This window comes from Bombyx mori, chromosome 12 (genome assembly GCF_030269925.1).
Source record: "Bombyx mori chromosome 12, ASM3026992v2".
Taxonomy (NCBI): domain Eukaryota; kingdom Metazoa; phylum Arthropoda; class Insecta; order Lepidoptera; family Bombycidae; genus Bombyx; species Bombyx mori.
Genome location: NC_085118.1, coordinates 10,644,389 through 10,661,401, shown reverse-complemented (window position 1 = coordinate 10,661,401; position 17,013 = coordinate 10,644,389). Strand labels below are relative to the sequence as shown.

General features: G+C 38.5%; 3 protein-coding genes across 3 annotated transcripts; 2 read left to right on the top strand and 1 right to left on the bottom strand.

Annotated features, from left to right (window-relative positions):
- Positions 1 to 2,568: 2,568 nt before the first annotated feature.
- On the top strand, positions 2,569 to 4,617 carry LOC134199903 (uncharacterized). Its single transcript, XM_062671607.1, has one exon. It carries the CDS (start codon positions 2,569 to 2,571, stop codon positions 4,615 to 4,617), a length of 2,049 nt encoding a protein of 682 aa, XP_062527591.1.
- Positions 4,618 to 6,680: 2,063 nt separating this feature from the next.
- LOC134199859 (uncharacterized) lies at positions 6,681 to 12,229 on the bottom strand. Its single transcript, XM_062671528.1, has 2 exons — positions 9,591 to 12,229; positions 6,681 to 9,245 (listed from the first exon to the last, which is right to left on the bottom strand). Exons 1-2 carry the CDS (start codon positions 12,031 to 12,033, stop codon positions 6,847 to 6,849), a joined length of 4,842 nt encoding a protein of 1,613 aa, XP_062527512.1. The 5' UTR covers positions 12,034 to 12,229; the 3' UTR covers positions 6,681 to 6,846.
- A 116-nt stretch (positions 12,230 to 12,345) lies between these two features.
- Positions 12,346 to 15,980, top strand: LOC101741483 (mediator of RNA polymerase II transcription subunit 8). The gene is made up of 4 exons (XM_004925493.4): positions 12,346 to 13,220; positions 13,525 to 13,770; positions 14,358 to 14,454; positions 15,719 to 15,980. The coding sequence occupies exons 1-4, from the start codon at positions 13,047 to 13,049 to the stop codon at positions 15,952 to 15,954; spliced, it is 753 nt and encodes a 250-aa protein (XP_004925550.1). The 5' UTR covers positions 12,346 to 13,046; the 3' UTR covers positions 15,955 to 15,980.
- Positions 15,981 to 17,013: the final 1,033 nt, after the last annotated feature.

Below are 17,013 nucleotides of genomic sequence, written 5' to 3'. Positions count from 1 at the left end.
GATACGTTATTGAATCTTCCAGTAGCTAACGATGCCGACCCGATTAGCTTAGAAAATTACATAGACAAATATTCTTCGTTAGTAAGCTCGTTAAAACAATTAAAACTAGAATGTCTTGAAGATTTTATTTTTGTTCATTTAGGTTGTAAGAAGATTAGTTTAGAATTAATTAAATCGTTCGAAATGAACTACTCTGATTCTGATAAACTACCCACTTGTACTCAATTTATAAATTATATTCGTAATCAGTCCCATATTTTACAACGTGCTTATAATATATCGAATAACAATAGCATTCGAATGAATAAATATAATTCTCAACAAAGTAATTCAAACAAACCTCGTAATATAAGAAATAATAATGTGAAAACATTTGTTGTACACGAACAGAAGAGATGCATATTCTGTGGTGTCGCGGAGTACCATCAGTTAAAAAATTGTTCTAAGTTTAAATCAATTACACCGAAGGAACGGTTTTCTTTCATCAAAACCAACCGATTTTGTGTCAATTGCTTAAGTACCAGTCACACAGTTCGAAATTGTACGTCAAATGAAAAATGTAGTTCATGTTCACGTAGTCATCATTCGCTGTTACATTTTATTACAAAAGGTGATTCGGGTGAAGCACCGAAATCAGTAGACATTGCCACCCACACTGACGGAGGTCAAGACAACGCTATGCCAGATTCACTGTGCGCATGCGCATTGGAACAGCAGTGTTTTAAGACGGTATGTAATCAGCAGCCCACTAAAACTATATTGCTTGGTACAGCGATATGCAATATTATGGACAATTCAGGCACGTTCTTGAGTACTGCCCGAATATTGGTAGATAGTGCATCGCAACGAGATCTGATTACTCTTGAATTTTGTAAGAGACTTAATTTACTAATTTATCCTTCCGAAACAAAGCAAGTGTGCGGAGTGGGTGATGTGAAAAATTCCATTGAAGGATATTGTTGTCTAACACTTTGCTCTTGTACTGAAGAATCAGTGCGTATTACAATACAACCTCTGGTAATCAATAAAATTACAGGTGAACTTCCTACCTCAAAGATCGATACTTCAAGTCTTAATTATTTAAAACACATTAAGCTAGCTGATGACAGATTCTCACAGCCTAGTGGTGTAGATTTGATTGTGGGTTCCGATGTATTCTCTCGAATTTTACGACCTCATATAATTTCTAGGGCCCCCGGTGAACCTGTAGCAATTGAGACTTCATTAGGTTACATAATAGTCGGCCAGGCACCGGTATTAGCTCCCTCGATAGATAATTCATACTATACACATTGCACCTTTGGTGAGGACAATTTGGATAATGAGAATAATGTTTGTATTGGTAATTTTTTGAAATTAGAGGATATTCCAGACGTCAAGCCATACACGGAACAGGAAGAGGAGTGTGAAAGCCTTTATAGACAAACGACTACTCGTGATAGCTTAGGTCGTTACATTGTCTCGTTACCATTCAAAGATACTCCTAGTAAGCTGGGTGACTCATTGCAGGCATCAATGCGTAGATATCTTTCATTGGAACGTAAGCTGCTATTGCAACCCGAAATGAGACAAGAATACGATAAAGTCATTAAGGACTATTTAGAAAAGGGATATTTAAACCCATGTTCTAGAAATATAAATGAGTCCTCACTCCAGTATGTTATTCCCCATCACGGCATCGTTCGAAAGGATAAAAGTACAACAAAATTACGGGTAGTATTGGATGGCAGTATGAAATCATCATCGGGACTGGCACTGAATGATATATTACAAGTCGGACCGAATTTGCAAAACGACCTTTTTAGAATAATTTTAAATTTCAGACTTTTTAATGTAGCGATTAGTGCCGACATTAGGCAAATGTACTTGAGGATTTTAGTAAAGGACGAAGATAGGAAATTCCTGCGAATGTTGTATCGCTTTGATCCAAGCGAGGAGATAAAACTTTACGAATTCACACGTGTGCCATTCGGTTTGTGTTGTAGTCCGTTCCTTGCGATCAGGACTGTGCGCCAGTTAGTGACGGACGAGGGATCACAATTTCCTCTCGCGGCTCCAGTAGCTGACAGTGACGTTTTCACTGACGATTTGGCTACTTCCTGTGCGAATGAAGAAACAGCGGTCGAACTTTCTAATCAACTTATTAAAATGTTTCATGCTGGTGGTTTTGATTTGGTAAAGTTTTCAAGTAACTCACCAGAGGTTCTTTCTAAGATACCCTCTTCACATAGAGAATTCGAAGTTATAGAATTTAGTCCAGATAGCTATTTAAAAATACTGGGACTAAACTGGCTTCCAGCCGAAGACGTATTCACATTCACAGTAAATTTACGGAACCGCGAATGTACTAAAAGAAATATTTTATCAGTTATAGCAAGAATTTGGGACTTAATGGGATTCGTAGCTCCTGTTACACTATGGGCCAAGCTCATCATTAAGTCACTATGAGCTAATAATATAGATTGGGATGAAACTCCTCGCCCTGAAATTGTAGCAGCTTGGCATCGATTCGTGTCTGAGTTGCCAATATTGGAAAATGTTAGAATACCACGACATACTGGCATTGTTATGGAGTGCATAGTTAGCTTATTGGGATTTGCTGATGCATCTGAAAAGGCCTATGGAGGTGTCGTTTATTTACATGTTTATTTTCCACAAACAAATAAGTTCACTATTACGCTTGTTTGTGCCAAATCCAGAGTGGCGCCGTTACGATGCGTGTCATTGGCAAGACTAGAATTATGCGGTAACTTGATTCTCGCAAAGTTGATGAGAGTAATTATTGACAGCTATTCTCATCGCTGTAAAATAAGTAATGTATTTGCCTTTACGGATAGCACCGTGGCTTTGGCATGGATTCACTCATCACCGGCTAGATGGCATACGTTTGTAGCCAACCGAGTAACAAAGATACAGGATGAAATACACCCCAGAAACTTTTATTTTGTATCGGGTAAAGAGAATCCAGCAGACTGTCTTTCACGCGGCTTAACACCATCACAATTGATGGAGCATCCTCTTTGGTTCAGTGGACCCCGATTTGCTCATCTACCCATTTCAGATTGGCCAGTTAAGAATTTTGATGCCACATCGATGACTGATATTCCAGAAATGAAACCAGCTATCATGCTATTCACAACTGATGATGCACGGAATGACAATATATTATACACGCTTGCATGTCGTATTTCATCATGGCCCAAGCTGGTCCGTATTGTACTTTATGTTCTCCGGTTTATTAAATTGGTACCGAGTAAATTTGATATTTCCCATTTAAAGGTGGCCGAAACGAATATCATCAAGGCCGTACAGCGAGTTCACTTTGATAAAGAACTTAAGAATATGGAGTCTGACAAAATATTACCGCCTGCATTTCAACGGCTCAGAGCCTTTGTTCACGAAGGTATCTTTCGTGTTGGCGGGCGATTGGAGAATGCTCACTTGGAATTTGATCAGCACCCTATTTTACTTCCCGCTCGTGACCATGTAGTGAACCTTTTGATAGACTATTATCACAAAAAGTATTTGCACACCGGACCGCAGCTCTTAATGTCTCTGATACGCCAAAACTACTGGATTCTCTCTGCTCGGAATATAATAAGAAAGCGAGTACAGCAGTGTAATATATGTTATAGAGCAAATCCCCGAAACCAATGTCCATTGATGGCTGATTTACCTGCTTGTAGAGTTCAAGAAACAAAGGCCTTTTATCACACTGGTATAGATTACACTGGCCCATTACGTATTATTCCCTACAGGCGACGTGGTGTTCGTAGTCAAAAGGCGTATATTTGTCTGTTCATTTGTCTAGTTACCAAGGCAGTTCACCTAGAACTCTCAACGGACTTGAGCACAGCAGCTTTCCTGAATGCCTTCAAACGCTTCATTGCGCGGCGTGGTCCAATCAAAGTGGTCTATACCGACTGTGGAACAAACTTTTTGGGAACTCACTCATATCTCAAGGAAATGTATAAATTGATTTCCTCTGAGCAGTATGCAGATAAATTTGCAAATGAATTGCGTGATAATAATATAGATTGGAAATTCAACCCACCATCAGCCCCTCATTTTGGCGGTATATGGGAGGGTAATATTCGGAGCGTTAAAACTCATCTTAATAAAATAGTTGGTAATCAACTTCTCACTTTTGAAGAAATGTTGACTACACTTGCTCAAATTGAAGCATTATTAAATTCGCGACCTCTATCAGTTTTGAGTTCAGATCCATGTGACCCTCAAGCTCTTACTCCTGCACATTTTATAAACTTAACACCATTAAAATCACTACCTTCAGAAACGATAACGGAACATTCTAATCTCATCCAAAGGAAACGTATTGTAGACAGTTTGGTCCAGTCTTTTTGGAAAAGATGGAAACTTGAATATCTTAATACATTACAAGTTCGTAATAAATGGAAAAAAGATAGCACTCCTATTAAAACTGGCACAGTTGTACTGCTTCAATCTGAAAATAGTGCTCCTCTTAATTGGCCATTGGGTATAATAGAGGAAACTTTTCCGGGTCGTGATGGAGTTGTAAGGGTGGTTAACGTTAGAACGAAAACTGGTACTTATCGTAGACCTGTTGTTAAGGTTTATCCTTTACCAACACAGTAGTGGTTCGATATAATTCTACATACATACAGTCCACAAAATCTAATTAAATATAATTAAGTAGTAATTTAATAGTCTAATTGAATAATAAAAGTAATAAGTCTAAGATAATAAGATAATTTATAATGTAGGTTTCATATATTATTATAGTGTTTAACTTTGAAAGAGCTTTACTCTCTCAAACTGGGGGGCATGTTTACGCTATCTGCAATGGATAATTAGCATTGATGTTTTTGAACGTAACTGAGAGCGCATCGGTGTAGTCCCGCCCCTTTCCCCTCCTATATCAAGGACACTTTTAAATTGAATTTGAATCGTGCGCATCAAAATTGTGCGATCGCGAAAAAGTGGTGAATATTGAGTGCAGCTAAGTAAGTACTTAAAAAACTAAAAGCTTTTCATCAAGATACAAAGAAAGAAGACAGGAGTGGCCACTCCATGAAGATAGTGCTACAAATATTATCACTACAAAGACACAGACTTTCGGTGAGTTCCTAAAAATATTACCTACTACCAAGTATCATATCGATTGCGCTCAAAAATATAAATAAAAAAGAACCAAGCCCAAACAGTCGTGTTTTATGTAATTAACACCACAGTTGAAACAATATAAATTTTATTGTTGTAGCGGCATAAACAATTCTATGTAATTTTATTATATTAGTAATTTAACACATTATAAATTATTTTTTACGTTTTAAATATTTGGCGGTAAAAAGGTGTCGTGTCACAGACAATATTCTTTTTCCCACATCTCTTGCGTTCTGGCTTACGCATCATAAAAATGTGCGTTCATAAACGCCACAAAATATTCATATTTTTATGAAAAATGTTAATATGGAGTGAAATGAAATGAAACGAAGATGATTAATTTGAGACATTAATCAACTGGGATGAAATTATATGAAATAAAATAAAGGTTCAAATGTGTAATAGTGGTGGTTTACTAACTATTTAACATCTGTGAAAGTGCACAAATGTAGGAAAATGAAACAAAACTGCTGGACGTAACTTCTCGGGATCCTCCAAAAAGTCCACTGAAAAAATCTCAGTAAATGACCACCATTTTACTGAGATTATATTTCATCCCATATCGTCTCATCTCATTTCATTTAATTTCATCCCAGTTGATTAATGTCTCAAATTAATCATCTTCATTTCATTGCACTCCATATTATCATTTTTATTAAAAATAAGAATATAAATTAAAATAAGACATGACCTAAAGATCTTAGTTACCAGATCATAAAATCCCAAATAAATAAAAAAACCTTTGAATCAAAGAGCTAAATATAAAATTTATCACTTATAATATGTACCGGTAAAATGGGGCGATTAGGGATTGAGAGGCGAATCGGGAAAAAACCGGGAAAATCTTTCGACGCTCAATATAAGTTTTATATTCGTTGCAAAATCTTCCATTTTTTGTAGTTTAATAGTAGAATGTTGAAAGTTCACAAAACAATTCTGAATATGCATGATAATACCTGCTAACTTATGAAAAATCGCGTTTCAAATTAACTTCCTGTGGTGGTAATTATTTTAGTGCTAGAAACTTTGCTCTCTTTTATTTATTTGATAATAATAGAAGACGACTATGATTTATAAACGTTATTTAGTGTTTGAACCAGCATATATATTAAAGGTAAGTCTCAGTTGTTATTGGTTTTAATGTATTTGATTAAATAAAAATACATGTAAAAATCTGTTGTTTTTGGGGATATTGGGGACGTCTTAGGTACAAATAACAACGAAAAAGGGATCAATTGGGATGAGAATAAGTGAAATGGAAACGACCTAAGTATAAATAGGTACAGGTTTGTAGGGTTGTCTATGTACTTAAAACAATATTTTTTAAATTTGTTGGTAAAAATCTGGTTTATTCGAAGCGAAATTGGGAATAAGTCTTTAGTTGAAATAGATAAGCAATTTAATATAAGTAAGTCGATTTTGCAGAGACATGTAACAAGATCAATGAAATCTCAAGGTGGACAAAAATGTCTAAGTAATACATAATAAAATATTTATAGTGAGGGGTAGATCTCAGGGGTATTTAAAACTATGGGTTAGTCACCAATATCGAATTTCGAATTTTAATCTTCCTTTATAACAAACAATTTTCAATTTTTAAACAATAATTACATTTAGACGCGGGCGCACGCTATTCACACTCAAAACGGAAGCGCCCGGAACATAGATTATACACTGTTACAAGATTGACATAGATACTAACTATGTATAGCGAGCGGGCATACGGCCGCGAGAGTGACGTACCGGTCGGTTTGCTACATACTCCCCCTCTAGTCCTGGAGGACGCCCTCGCTCCTGGACTAGCATCTCATTACTACTGGGCTGAGGGACAGGCGCAAGACCAACCATACCACCAGCTGCGGGAGAAAGACGTGGAGCTTCAGCACATGGTTCAGCATGCCGTGTCGTCATATGCCCTGGAACTCGAGAATCTGTTTTAACATTCTTTGGGGGACGACCACGTTTCTTTTTAGGCATCGCCGGCCGCGGAAGAGCATCACTCTGATTCTCACGGTATAGAGTGAGATCGTTCACATGATATTTCCCTAAAACTTCATCAGGTTTGTCAACATGCGCGACGTGGTAAGTAGTAGGGCTGACCTTTTTAACGATGCGATACGGACCATCGCGTTTTGGAACAAACTTAGAAGTAAGGCTCTTAGCGCTCTTACTGAGGACGTGTGATTTGATGAGAACCATGTCACCTTCGTTGAATGTTTCAATGGGCCGTCTCGAACGATCAGCATACCCTTTAGCTTTATCTTGAAGCGTCTCTACACGTTCGCGCACCGCTGAAAAGGAGTTAACAAATTTCCTGAGATAGGGAGTTATTTGGGGAACAAAGTTATCTTTGTCTAGAACAGCACGAAGGTCATGGGTGACTTCTGTGGGGGACCTCATCTCTCTGCCAAATGACAAGTAAGCAGGTGACATACCTGTGGTGCGACATTTAGCGTTATTAAGAGCGAACCGAATCACTGGTAACATGTTTGGCCAGGAAGTGTGGTCATATTCCACGAGTTGTGCTAATAAAGTCTTAAGATCTCTGTTTTTGCGTTCGGCGGGGTTTGCTTCTGGGTGATAGAGAGGGATAAGGTTTTGCTTTATCCCCAGGATGGACATGCATTGACGCATGACTGCCGAAATAAATTGTACGCCATTATCAGAAACTAGTCGGCGTGGAAGACCAAACCTCATAAAATACTCCTCTATGAGGACATGTGCACACGCCTCAGCAGTAGCTTCCTTCAATGGGAAAAGTTCTGTCCACCTCGTAGCAGTATCTTCTATAAGCAAGATCCAACGCTCCCCCTGTTTTCCAGGTGGTAACGGGCCGAAAAGATCAACTGCCAAGACCTCGTTGCGCTGGTTCATCACCGGCGTCTGCAATAGACCTGGAGGCTTGGTATTAGCAGCCTTATAGCGTTGACAATGGATACATGCCTTTACATAGTCGGTTATGATTCTTCTCATTCCTGTGAAGTAGAACAGACGTGAGACTTGTTGGTAAGTCCGGTCAATTCCTGCATGTCCAGCGGTAGGGGCATCGTGAAGCTCTTTGAGAATGTCGGTCACTTGATGGGCAGGAATGACTAATTGTGGAGCCTCGGCATCAGAATCCGGATTAAGTCGATATAAAACACCTTGTTCCATTAGAAATCCTCTTTCTGACCATCTTTTAGCAGCAAGTTCATCCACTCCTTCCAGTTCTGTGACGATCTTCTGTATTTCCGGATCAGTCAACTGGTCTTGACGTAACTGGGTAGGTGACTTGGTGGGCAGGTCGCAAATGACAGAACAGATGCCGCAGTTATTTTGTGTTTCGTTGGAACAGATCGGTCTACTTAACGTGTCAGCGACAACGTTAGCTTTTCCTGGGGTGTACTCGAATCTGATGTCAAATTTTTGGAGTTTAAGCGCCCAACGGACCAACCTACCAGCAGGAGACTTTAAAGAAAGCAACCAACGCAAGGGTTGGTGGTCACTGCCTATAATAATTGGTTGGCCGTTGAGGTATGGCCTGAAACGCTCCACGGCCCAGACTACAGCAAGCGCTTCCCGTTCTGTAGTAGAGTAGTTGCGCTCCGCTGCGGTGAGTAGGCGGCTAGCATACTCGATAGGCCTTTCGTCCTTGCCTTCCCCTTGAGCTAAAACTGCGCCAAGTGCATAGTTGCTCGCGTCGGTACGCAGTACTAAGGGTTGTTTAAAATTCGCTTGAACAAGTACGGGCGCCGTGGTCAGCAGACGCTTCAATTCTTTGAATGCCTGTGTTTGTTCAGGTCCCCAGATCCATGTGTAATTCTTCTTGGTCAGTCGAGTAAGCGGTTCTGCTATCTTTGAAAAGTTTGGAATAAACTTCCTGAACCAAGAGCATGTTTGGAGAAAAGTTCTTAAATGTTTTAGGTTAGATGGTTCCAGCATATTAAGGACAGCACTGACCTTCTCAGGGTCAGGAGACACACCGTCTGGAGTGATGACGTGGCCCAGATAACGGACCCTTTCTTTGGCAAAAGTGCACTTCTCTCTGTTTACGTGAAGTTTAAATTCAGACAAACGTCTAAAAACAGCTTCCAGGTCTTGTAGGTGTTGCTGGAATCCTTCTGAAATAATTAACAAATCGTCTAGATAAGCAAGTACTGTAACATCCTTCAAAGCAGCACAGGAGCGTAGACGATCAATAAGCCTTTGGAAAGTCGCCGGCGCATTCTTCAAGCCGAACGGCATTCTTTTAAAACGATAAGTGCCTAGGGGACAGACAAAAGCTGTTTTGTCTCTGTCTGCTTCTCGGACCATCACTTGCCAATATGAAGAACGAAGGTCTATTGTGGTCATGTAACAATTCTTCTTCGTACTCTGGAGAAGATCATCAATGCGTGGGAGTGGGTAAGTATCCGATTTGGTTACTTCATTTAAGCGCCTGTAGTCCACACAGAATCTTACATTACCATTGGACTTCGGTATCATCAATGCAGGAGAGCACCAGGCGGATTCGCACTCTTCAATGATGTCATCTGCCAGCATCTTCTCTATTTCATTCTTCATCGTCTCCTTCTTGGAAGGGTTAAGGCGATAGGGCGGCACAGCTATCGGGGGGTGATCTCCGGTGTCTATGCAATGTTCTATGAATGGTGTCGGACCTCCCCCTGCTGTAAAAATACTTTCATGCCGAATAAGGAACTCGGATAATGCTTGGCGCTCAGCTGATTGCAAGTGCATACCTTCATCATCCCGAAGCATGTTAGTAGAAGCTATGCACACACCACGAGACATAGGTTCAAAAAGTAATTTATAATGCACCTTAGCATCAGTACTAAAATACCATTCATGACGATGAAAATCAATAATAACTTTGGCAGCATTAATAAAATCAATACCCAGTAAAGTTTCATTATCATTAGAATCAGGGAAGATTATAAATGGAATATCAATCACTATGTGTTCTAACCTCACTGGTAATATGGTTGTCAATACATCCATATTCCGAACATGCCCATCAGCAAGTTTGACTCGCCTAGTGGAGGGAGTAAGAGGGTGACCCTTATGCAGAAGGAGAGCATACAGCGTGTGACCAGCAATACAATGCTTAGCTGCTGTATCTATAAGTGCAGTACCCTGATTACCGAGAACTTGAATTTTGAAAATAGGCCGTAAATGCAAATACCTATCATCACTCTCACGGTCGTACACGGACGCTACAACACTTCCCTCACATGTACAATAATTAAAATTCAGACAATTATCAATTTCCACACATTCGTTAATTTTTCCAAAATTACACTTACTGCCTTTTGTGTCACAGTCATGGTTAGTTGAAAATTTTAAATTATTACAATTTGGTTCAATTATTTGATCATAAGGTAAAAATGAGTTCTTACATTTAGGTCTAGTTCCCTGGTTATAACAAATATTTAAATTTTTACACTTTGTCCGAACATCCTGATTATATAAAACATGAGAATAACAAAAGGTTGGCATCTCATTATTACTAGTGCAATTACAGTTAATATTCTTTGACACAGAATCATTACAGGCATGAAAATAAGATTTTCTGGAAGTAGGGCCTCTGTTAATGGTAGCATAATTAATATTTGCATCCCGGTTACAAAAATTTTGACATTCAAAATTACTCAGAAAAATATTTTTGTCATGCTGCTTAACATCATACATTGCATTCTGAACAGGTAAATTAGAACTAATTGTGTTAGTATTATTAACATTACACTGAACACTATAAAACGCATTATTGTCATTTTGCACACCCTCGGAAAAGTTAGATTGACTTTGCTCACCTCGGTTGTTTAACTTACGGCACTGTTCCCGTGCATGTCCAAACCGTTTGCAGTAGGAGCACACTGGACGCTGTTTCTTCGTGGTCACGAATTGCTCTGCAGAACCTGGCACAGCAGCGGCAGGCGTGGCAACGGTAGGCTGGGCGACAGCGACAGGCACAGCGGTGGCGGGCACGACGGCCGCGGCGGAGTTTGGAAAGCGCGCGCGCGGCGCCGGGGCACTCGCACGAGCGGCGCACGGTTCAGGCCGACTCGCAGCCTGGGCCGGCTGGGCACGGATCGAACGCACACCACTAGTGGACGACACTGGTCTCGATTGAGTCTCCTCTATCGAATCTTCTATATTCCGAGCATGGTTTAATAATGAATTGAAAGATGTGATTTCTTCACGGCGCAATCTTGTGCGTATTCTATTATGAAGCAACCCGTATATCATATCAAGTTGTACTTTTTCAGCAATATCATCCCGCGGTAGCTTTGCCATAAGCGCACGAATACGAGCAACAAACTTGTCTGTGTTTTCTTTATCCTGCGGGGAAACAAATATTTCCAAATATATTCTATGTGGTGGAAGGCGGGTGCCATATGCATATATTAAATTTTCTTTGGCTTCGTTCCAAGTGGAGATGTGATGCTTTAATCCTAGCCACCACGTAGCTGCGTCAGCAGACAAAAGCATGGCTAGGCCTCGTATGATGTTAGCGTCAGATACTTGAACGCATTCTGTATAACTTTCAATTGCATCTATAAAGGCCTCAACAGATTCACCAGGTGCACCGCTGAAAGAAGCTCTGCAACGCGCCAAGGTACCATCTACGTTCACTGGGGGCATCGGCGGAGGTGCCGGAGTCGACGATCTTTGTTCCATCACGTACGACATAATGTTCTTAAATGTTTCGGCCTGCGAACGTTGCAGCGAGGCCATCAACGCTGAAACATCATCCAAGTTGAACGTAGAATTGTTGCTACGTGATTCGGCGTGGGGGCGATCATGGGGGCTATCATGCTCCTCGTGATTTTCGTTGGCATTTGCATCTGCAGCAGGAATAACGTCGTCTTCGCGACGTTGCTGGCGATCTTGACTTCTAGTTAAAGGCATTCTTTACAATTAAGCACCAACAGCATACAATAGTTAGCAAATTTTTCACAAAAGCGTGCGCGCCATTTTGTTAGTCCAAGCAAGAAAAAAATTAGGAAACGTTGGGCAGCCAGATATAGTGAGGGGTAGATCTCAGGGGTATTTAAAACTATGGGTTAGTCACCAATATCGAATTTCGAATTTTAATCTTCCTTTATAACAAACAATTTTCAATTTTTAAACAATAATTACATTTAGACGCGGGCGCACGCTATTCACACTCAAAACGGAAGCGCCCGGAACATAGATTATACACTGTTACAAGATTGACATAGATACTAACTATGTATAGCGAGCGGGCATACGGCCGCGAGAGTGACGTACCGGTCGGTTTGCTACATATTTAATATTTGTTCAGAGTGGGGGTATTCATCTGATTAATCCATGGAATAACCGACACACCTAATCTCTTAATCCAGATAGAAATATCAGCACTGTCGATTGCACCTATAATTGAGGTGATGTCTGCCATGTACTTTTGTCAGTTTTTCAATTTTTTTTATTGATGATCACTTTGTTGGTGCAACTAAATAAATAAATAAATTAAAACTATATATAAAAATAAAAGTAGTGCCAACCCTAGCAAATTTCTCGTTTCGTCCCAATTAACCGCAATTTTCGGGTAAATAGGGATTACACCTATTTTTGCATTTTTTGCTTAAACTGGAATGCTAGTTGCATAATTTTAAATTAGACAACAAAGATGCCCCCAAGACTCAATCATTTTGATCCTGATTTAGCATTATATACATCAACAACTACCTTAAAATTGCTCATAAAGTTGGAATTTGTCCCTAATCGCCCCATTTTACGGTACGGTAGGTACCGTATGGTACCATTTTGAGATATATTACTTATGTACCCTTAGTCCCTTACGGTTATTTAATAGCTAGGTAAGGTACGGTACCTAAACCTTATTAAAATCTAACAAAGAGAATTAAAAAGTTACAATTGTGTACCTACCATTTACAACAATGAATATGCAGCAGCGAGAAGAAAAGCAACTAGAAGCTACAATAGTTGCGATTTTAAATAGAGTAAATGATTTAAAAACTGCAATACAAGCATTGATAAATAAACTAGAAACGGAATACGAGACAATAAATTGGCCAACTTTTCTAGATAATTACGCGATTTTATCTGGTCACGTAAGTCCAATTGTATATTGAAATTCATAGCATAAATAGTGTGTGTAATAGTCAACAAGTCTACAGAGATGGATTTCAACTTGAAGTAGGAAAGATAATTAATTTATTATTGAAAAAACAGTGAAACAAAAACTGACGAGTTCAAAACTCACTTGATGTAACCTGGTTAGCGTGGTCACTGATATTTATTAGGTATTATCCCATTTTGAGACTTGTTTTCAGATTTAAGTGCATTTGTACATAAGCTTTTCACTTTAAAGATCATGTGTTATTTAGTTAAATTTTATTAACTCTTTATTTTCAGCTGACTGGCCTCAGTAAAATTCTCCAAGCCGAACAAGCAGCTTCATTGCGGTCTAGAATTGTTTTACCACTTCAATTAAGTTGCGAACGTGATGAAACACTGGCTCATTTGACAGAAGGCAGAGTTCCAGCTTGCACTCATGATTTAGTTCCAGATTTACTTCGTACCAAACCTGAACCCCAGGCTGAACAGCGTCTCCAGCAATTTAATCATAAAGCTAGTACTTTAAGCTATGATACAGCACAGGTATAGACAATAATTAACATTTAATTTTAAATATCAGAAACATTTAAAGAAGCATAAGGTTTAATGTACCACAAGGAAAAATATCCATTATAACTATTTGGGCTAATTTTTTATGACATTCTTTGTAGACTTCGCAATCTAAATTAGTTTTCATTGTAAACGGTAAAAAAATAGATATATTTGGGGTTAAAACATGTAATGCACTGTTGAGTGAATAAACCCACAGCTCACTTGAGATATAGTGGCTGGGACCCATAGATATCACAGAGTTAAATCAACCTCTTGCTTTGAGATATTTGGTTGAAGTATGTATCAATTCTTTCTTTTTTTTGTTGTATCACTTGTCAGGGTGGTCATGGTCATCATTCAGTATCATTGCAATCATATCATCATTGAATTCTATTAAACTATGTATAATAAGTTCTTTTATATAATCAAGATTTGTCTGCAAAATTAGCATGATAATCAAGTTGAGTACTTAAGACATGCAATTATAACAAGCTCACTTTCTCATGTAATGTTGTGTAGTTGTTACCTACAATTATATAGATGGATGATGTATGGATTATAATAGTTTTATATTCCAGAAACACATTGCTCAATTCACTAAAGTTGTCAGTCACGTTTGGGAAATTATATCCAAAGGCCGCGAAGACTGGGAAGGAGAGTCAATGAGATCTACAGGTTAGTAAAAGTTACAATAGAAAATTATCATAATTACCTAAACAGTTGACAGATTTTAATAAACATTTCATTCATATTATGTAGTCCATTTTTAACTTCTAGAGGTTGAAAAAAGATGCGGGTCACTGTAGTGAAAAACAATTTGTCTTCAATAAAATTTAGACACACATGCTTATCTTATTTCACCTGACCCAAAACACATGCCCGAAGTCTCAGTTGTATGGCAGGCAGGCATCTTATAATTCAAACTGGCATGCCTGTTTTCTTCATAACAAAAATACTTATACACGTCAGTGACTCAGGATACACTCAGCTACTCACAGTTCTAGACCCCAGTCATTGGTGAATATCTACAGAAAAGACAGGTGGGATTATTCTGACCATTGTACACATATCCTAAGTTATTAGTTCATATAAGGTAGGTATGACTTTACTTTGACAAAGATGAAAGATGCCCACCAGAGATGCCCAAGATTTTGCCCACCACTTAAACAAGTATGATGATAATGCAATTTCACAATACAAGCAGTGCGATTATGGAATTCTCTCCCTCAACCTATTTGTGCTAGTTCCTCTCTAGAAGTTTCTAAGAGTCAAATGAAGAAACATTTCCTGTCACTTTAAAAAAGTGTATTTAAGTTATTGTTTTATGTATGTTTATATGTATTTTTCATTTCATATTAGTTTTTTTTTAAAGCTTAGTTTAAAAATCATGCTTTAATAGATTTTGTATTGTACACTATTCCCCTCTTTATACATTGTATTTCTCTCTGCTAATGGTTTGCTGGAAGAAAACTCATGAATGAGTTAAGCTCGCCTTTGTGCATAGTATTTAGACATTCTTTAAATCTGTTTTTATTGTATTTTCTTTTTGTGTACAATAAGTATAAATAAATAAAATAAATAAATAAGTATGATGATAAGTTTTTTCATTGAAAAATGTGTACTGACTTAGGAGAACTGAATCACACCATAGTAGAACAGCTAGAGACAGTTAACTGGATGTTTATGTTTTAATATATATATTTTATGTTTTATTTTTCAGTTTAAGGAAGTTTTTTTTTTTATTGTTTAGATGGGTGGATGAGCTCACAGCCCACCTAGTGTCAAGTGGTTACTGGAGCCCATAGACATCCACAACGTAAATGCGCCACCCACCTTGAGATATAAGTTCTAAGGTCTCAAATATAGTTACAGTTTTTTCTATAGGTATAATTATTTGAAGTTTTACTGTATATGTTATATGTTTTGTGGATTTTTTAAGGTATGCAACCAACACACAACATTGCTGACACGCATGCTTTAGTAACGGCAGTAGGAACGGGAAAAGGGCTACGACCAGGTATGGCGAATATGGTTGGTCAAGGGGCAGCTGGAATGGGACCAGCTCGAGGCCCGGCTCCACAACTCGGTCCTGCGCCCTCTACTCTTCCTAAGGCACCTTCAGCTATCAAAACCAATATCAAAGCTGCTAATCAAATACATCCTTACCAAAGATAATGTAAATAAAAATACTTAATTTCTTCTGAACTGTTTCACTCTTGACAGAGTGGTCAAGATCGTCTATCCTGCTGCTGCATTCATTTAGAGGAATTCTCACAGCAGCTTTGATTTAGTCCACCGCAATAGCGACCTCCCGCGCGGTCTTGTATTGTTCATGGTTCCCAGCACGATGAAGCATTCTATGGACCGGTTATCACGCCGCGAAACGTGTTCGAAAAAACCCACCATTCGAATTCTGCTTGAACCCTTGTCCTTGAAGTATCGAGATGTTTGTACGAAACTCGGTCCATGAACTCCCAAATGTTTTCTCTAGCACCAAATCTCCAGAGCATCGAAATTCTTCCTAGAAGATTGCACAAAGTGGGAATGAGTTGCTCGCTCCGGGCATTTCAATATTGTAAAAATGTTATGTTATAATTACTTATTGTAAAAATGAATATTTAAAAAATAATCTAATATTAAAAAAAAAATCTAATATTAAAAAAAAAAAAAAAAGACATGCCCGCTGAGTTTCTTGCCAATTCTTCTCAGGACGGAGGCTAATTCTTGTGAATTGGCGGTAGTTCTTTTGACGTTCAACAAGTATGTACTTTCATTTATGTTGAATAAAACTTTTTTGATTTGATTTGATTTGCACCTCTCGCACAGCCCACATCTTAAGCAGGTTATAAAAGTTTTAGAGAAGATTAGTATTCAACACCTAATGTTTGTGTTCTTTTATGATTCTATTTCTCCGCACTTACCACAGCTCGTCCATTGCCGATCTCCCGACAGCCACTAGCCTTTTAATTTCGTTAATGCATCTGCTATTGTTAGAGATTAAAGCCCGGAGATATATGTAACATCGGATCACGTTGCAGCTTCCTATTTGAGTGGAAGTGTCAAGCAATTTATTTTTAACGTGATCGACAATATATAAATACTTCTCTATTCAAGGACTATATTAGAAACATACTGCTTGTGTCATGCACTTCGAGTAGTCTGACATCATTGAATAAATTATATTTTTTTCTTACCTTTAGAACTTGAAAAGATAATAAAGAAATAAAAAAACCA

What these genes read in the sequence shown, in the direction of transcription:
- LOC134199903 (XM_062671607.1), top strand. Translation starts at nt 2,569, where the DNA reads ATGGAGTGCATAGTTAGCTTATTGGGATTTGCTGATGCATCTGAAAAG.
- LOC134199859 (XM_062671528.1), bottom strand. Translation starts at nt 12,033, where the DNA reads ATGCCTTTAACTAGAAGTCAAGATCGCCAGCAACGTCGCGAAGACGAC. An exon ending in GATGATACCGAAGTCCAATG is followed by an intron (nt 9,246 to 9,590) that starts GTAATGTAAGAT and finishes TAATTATTTCAG; the next exon opens with AAGGATTCCAGCAACACCTA.
- LOC101741483 (XM_004925493.4), top strand. Translation starts at nt 13,047, where the DNA reads ATGAATATGCAGCAGCGAGAAGAAAAGCAACTAGAAGCTACAATAGTT. An exon ending in ACGCGATTTTATCTGGTCAC is followed by an intron (nt 13,221 to 13,524) that starts GTAAGTCCAATT and finishes CTTTATTTTCAG; the next exon opens with CTGACTGGCCTCAGTAAAAT. An exon ending in AGAGTCAATGAGATCTACAG is followed by an intron (nt 14,455 to 15,718) that starts GTTAGTAAAAGT and finishes GGATTTTTTAAG; the next exon opens with GTATGCAACCAACACACAAC.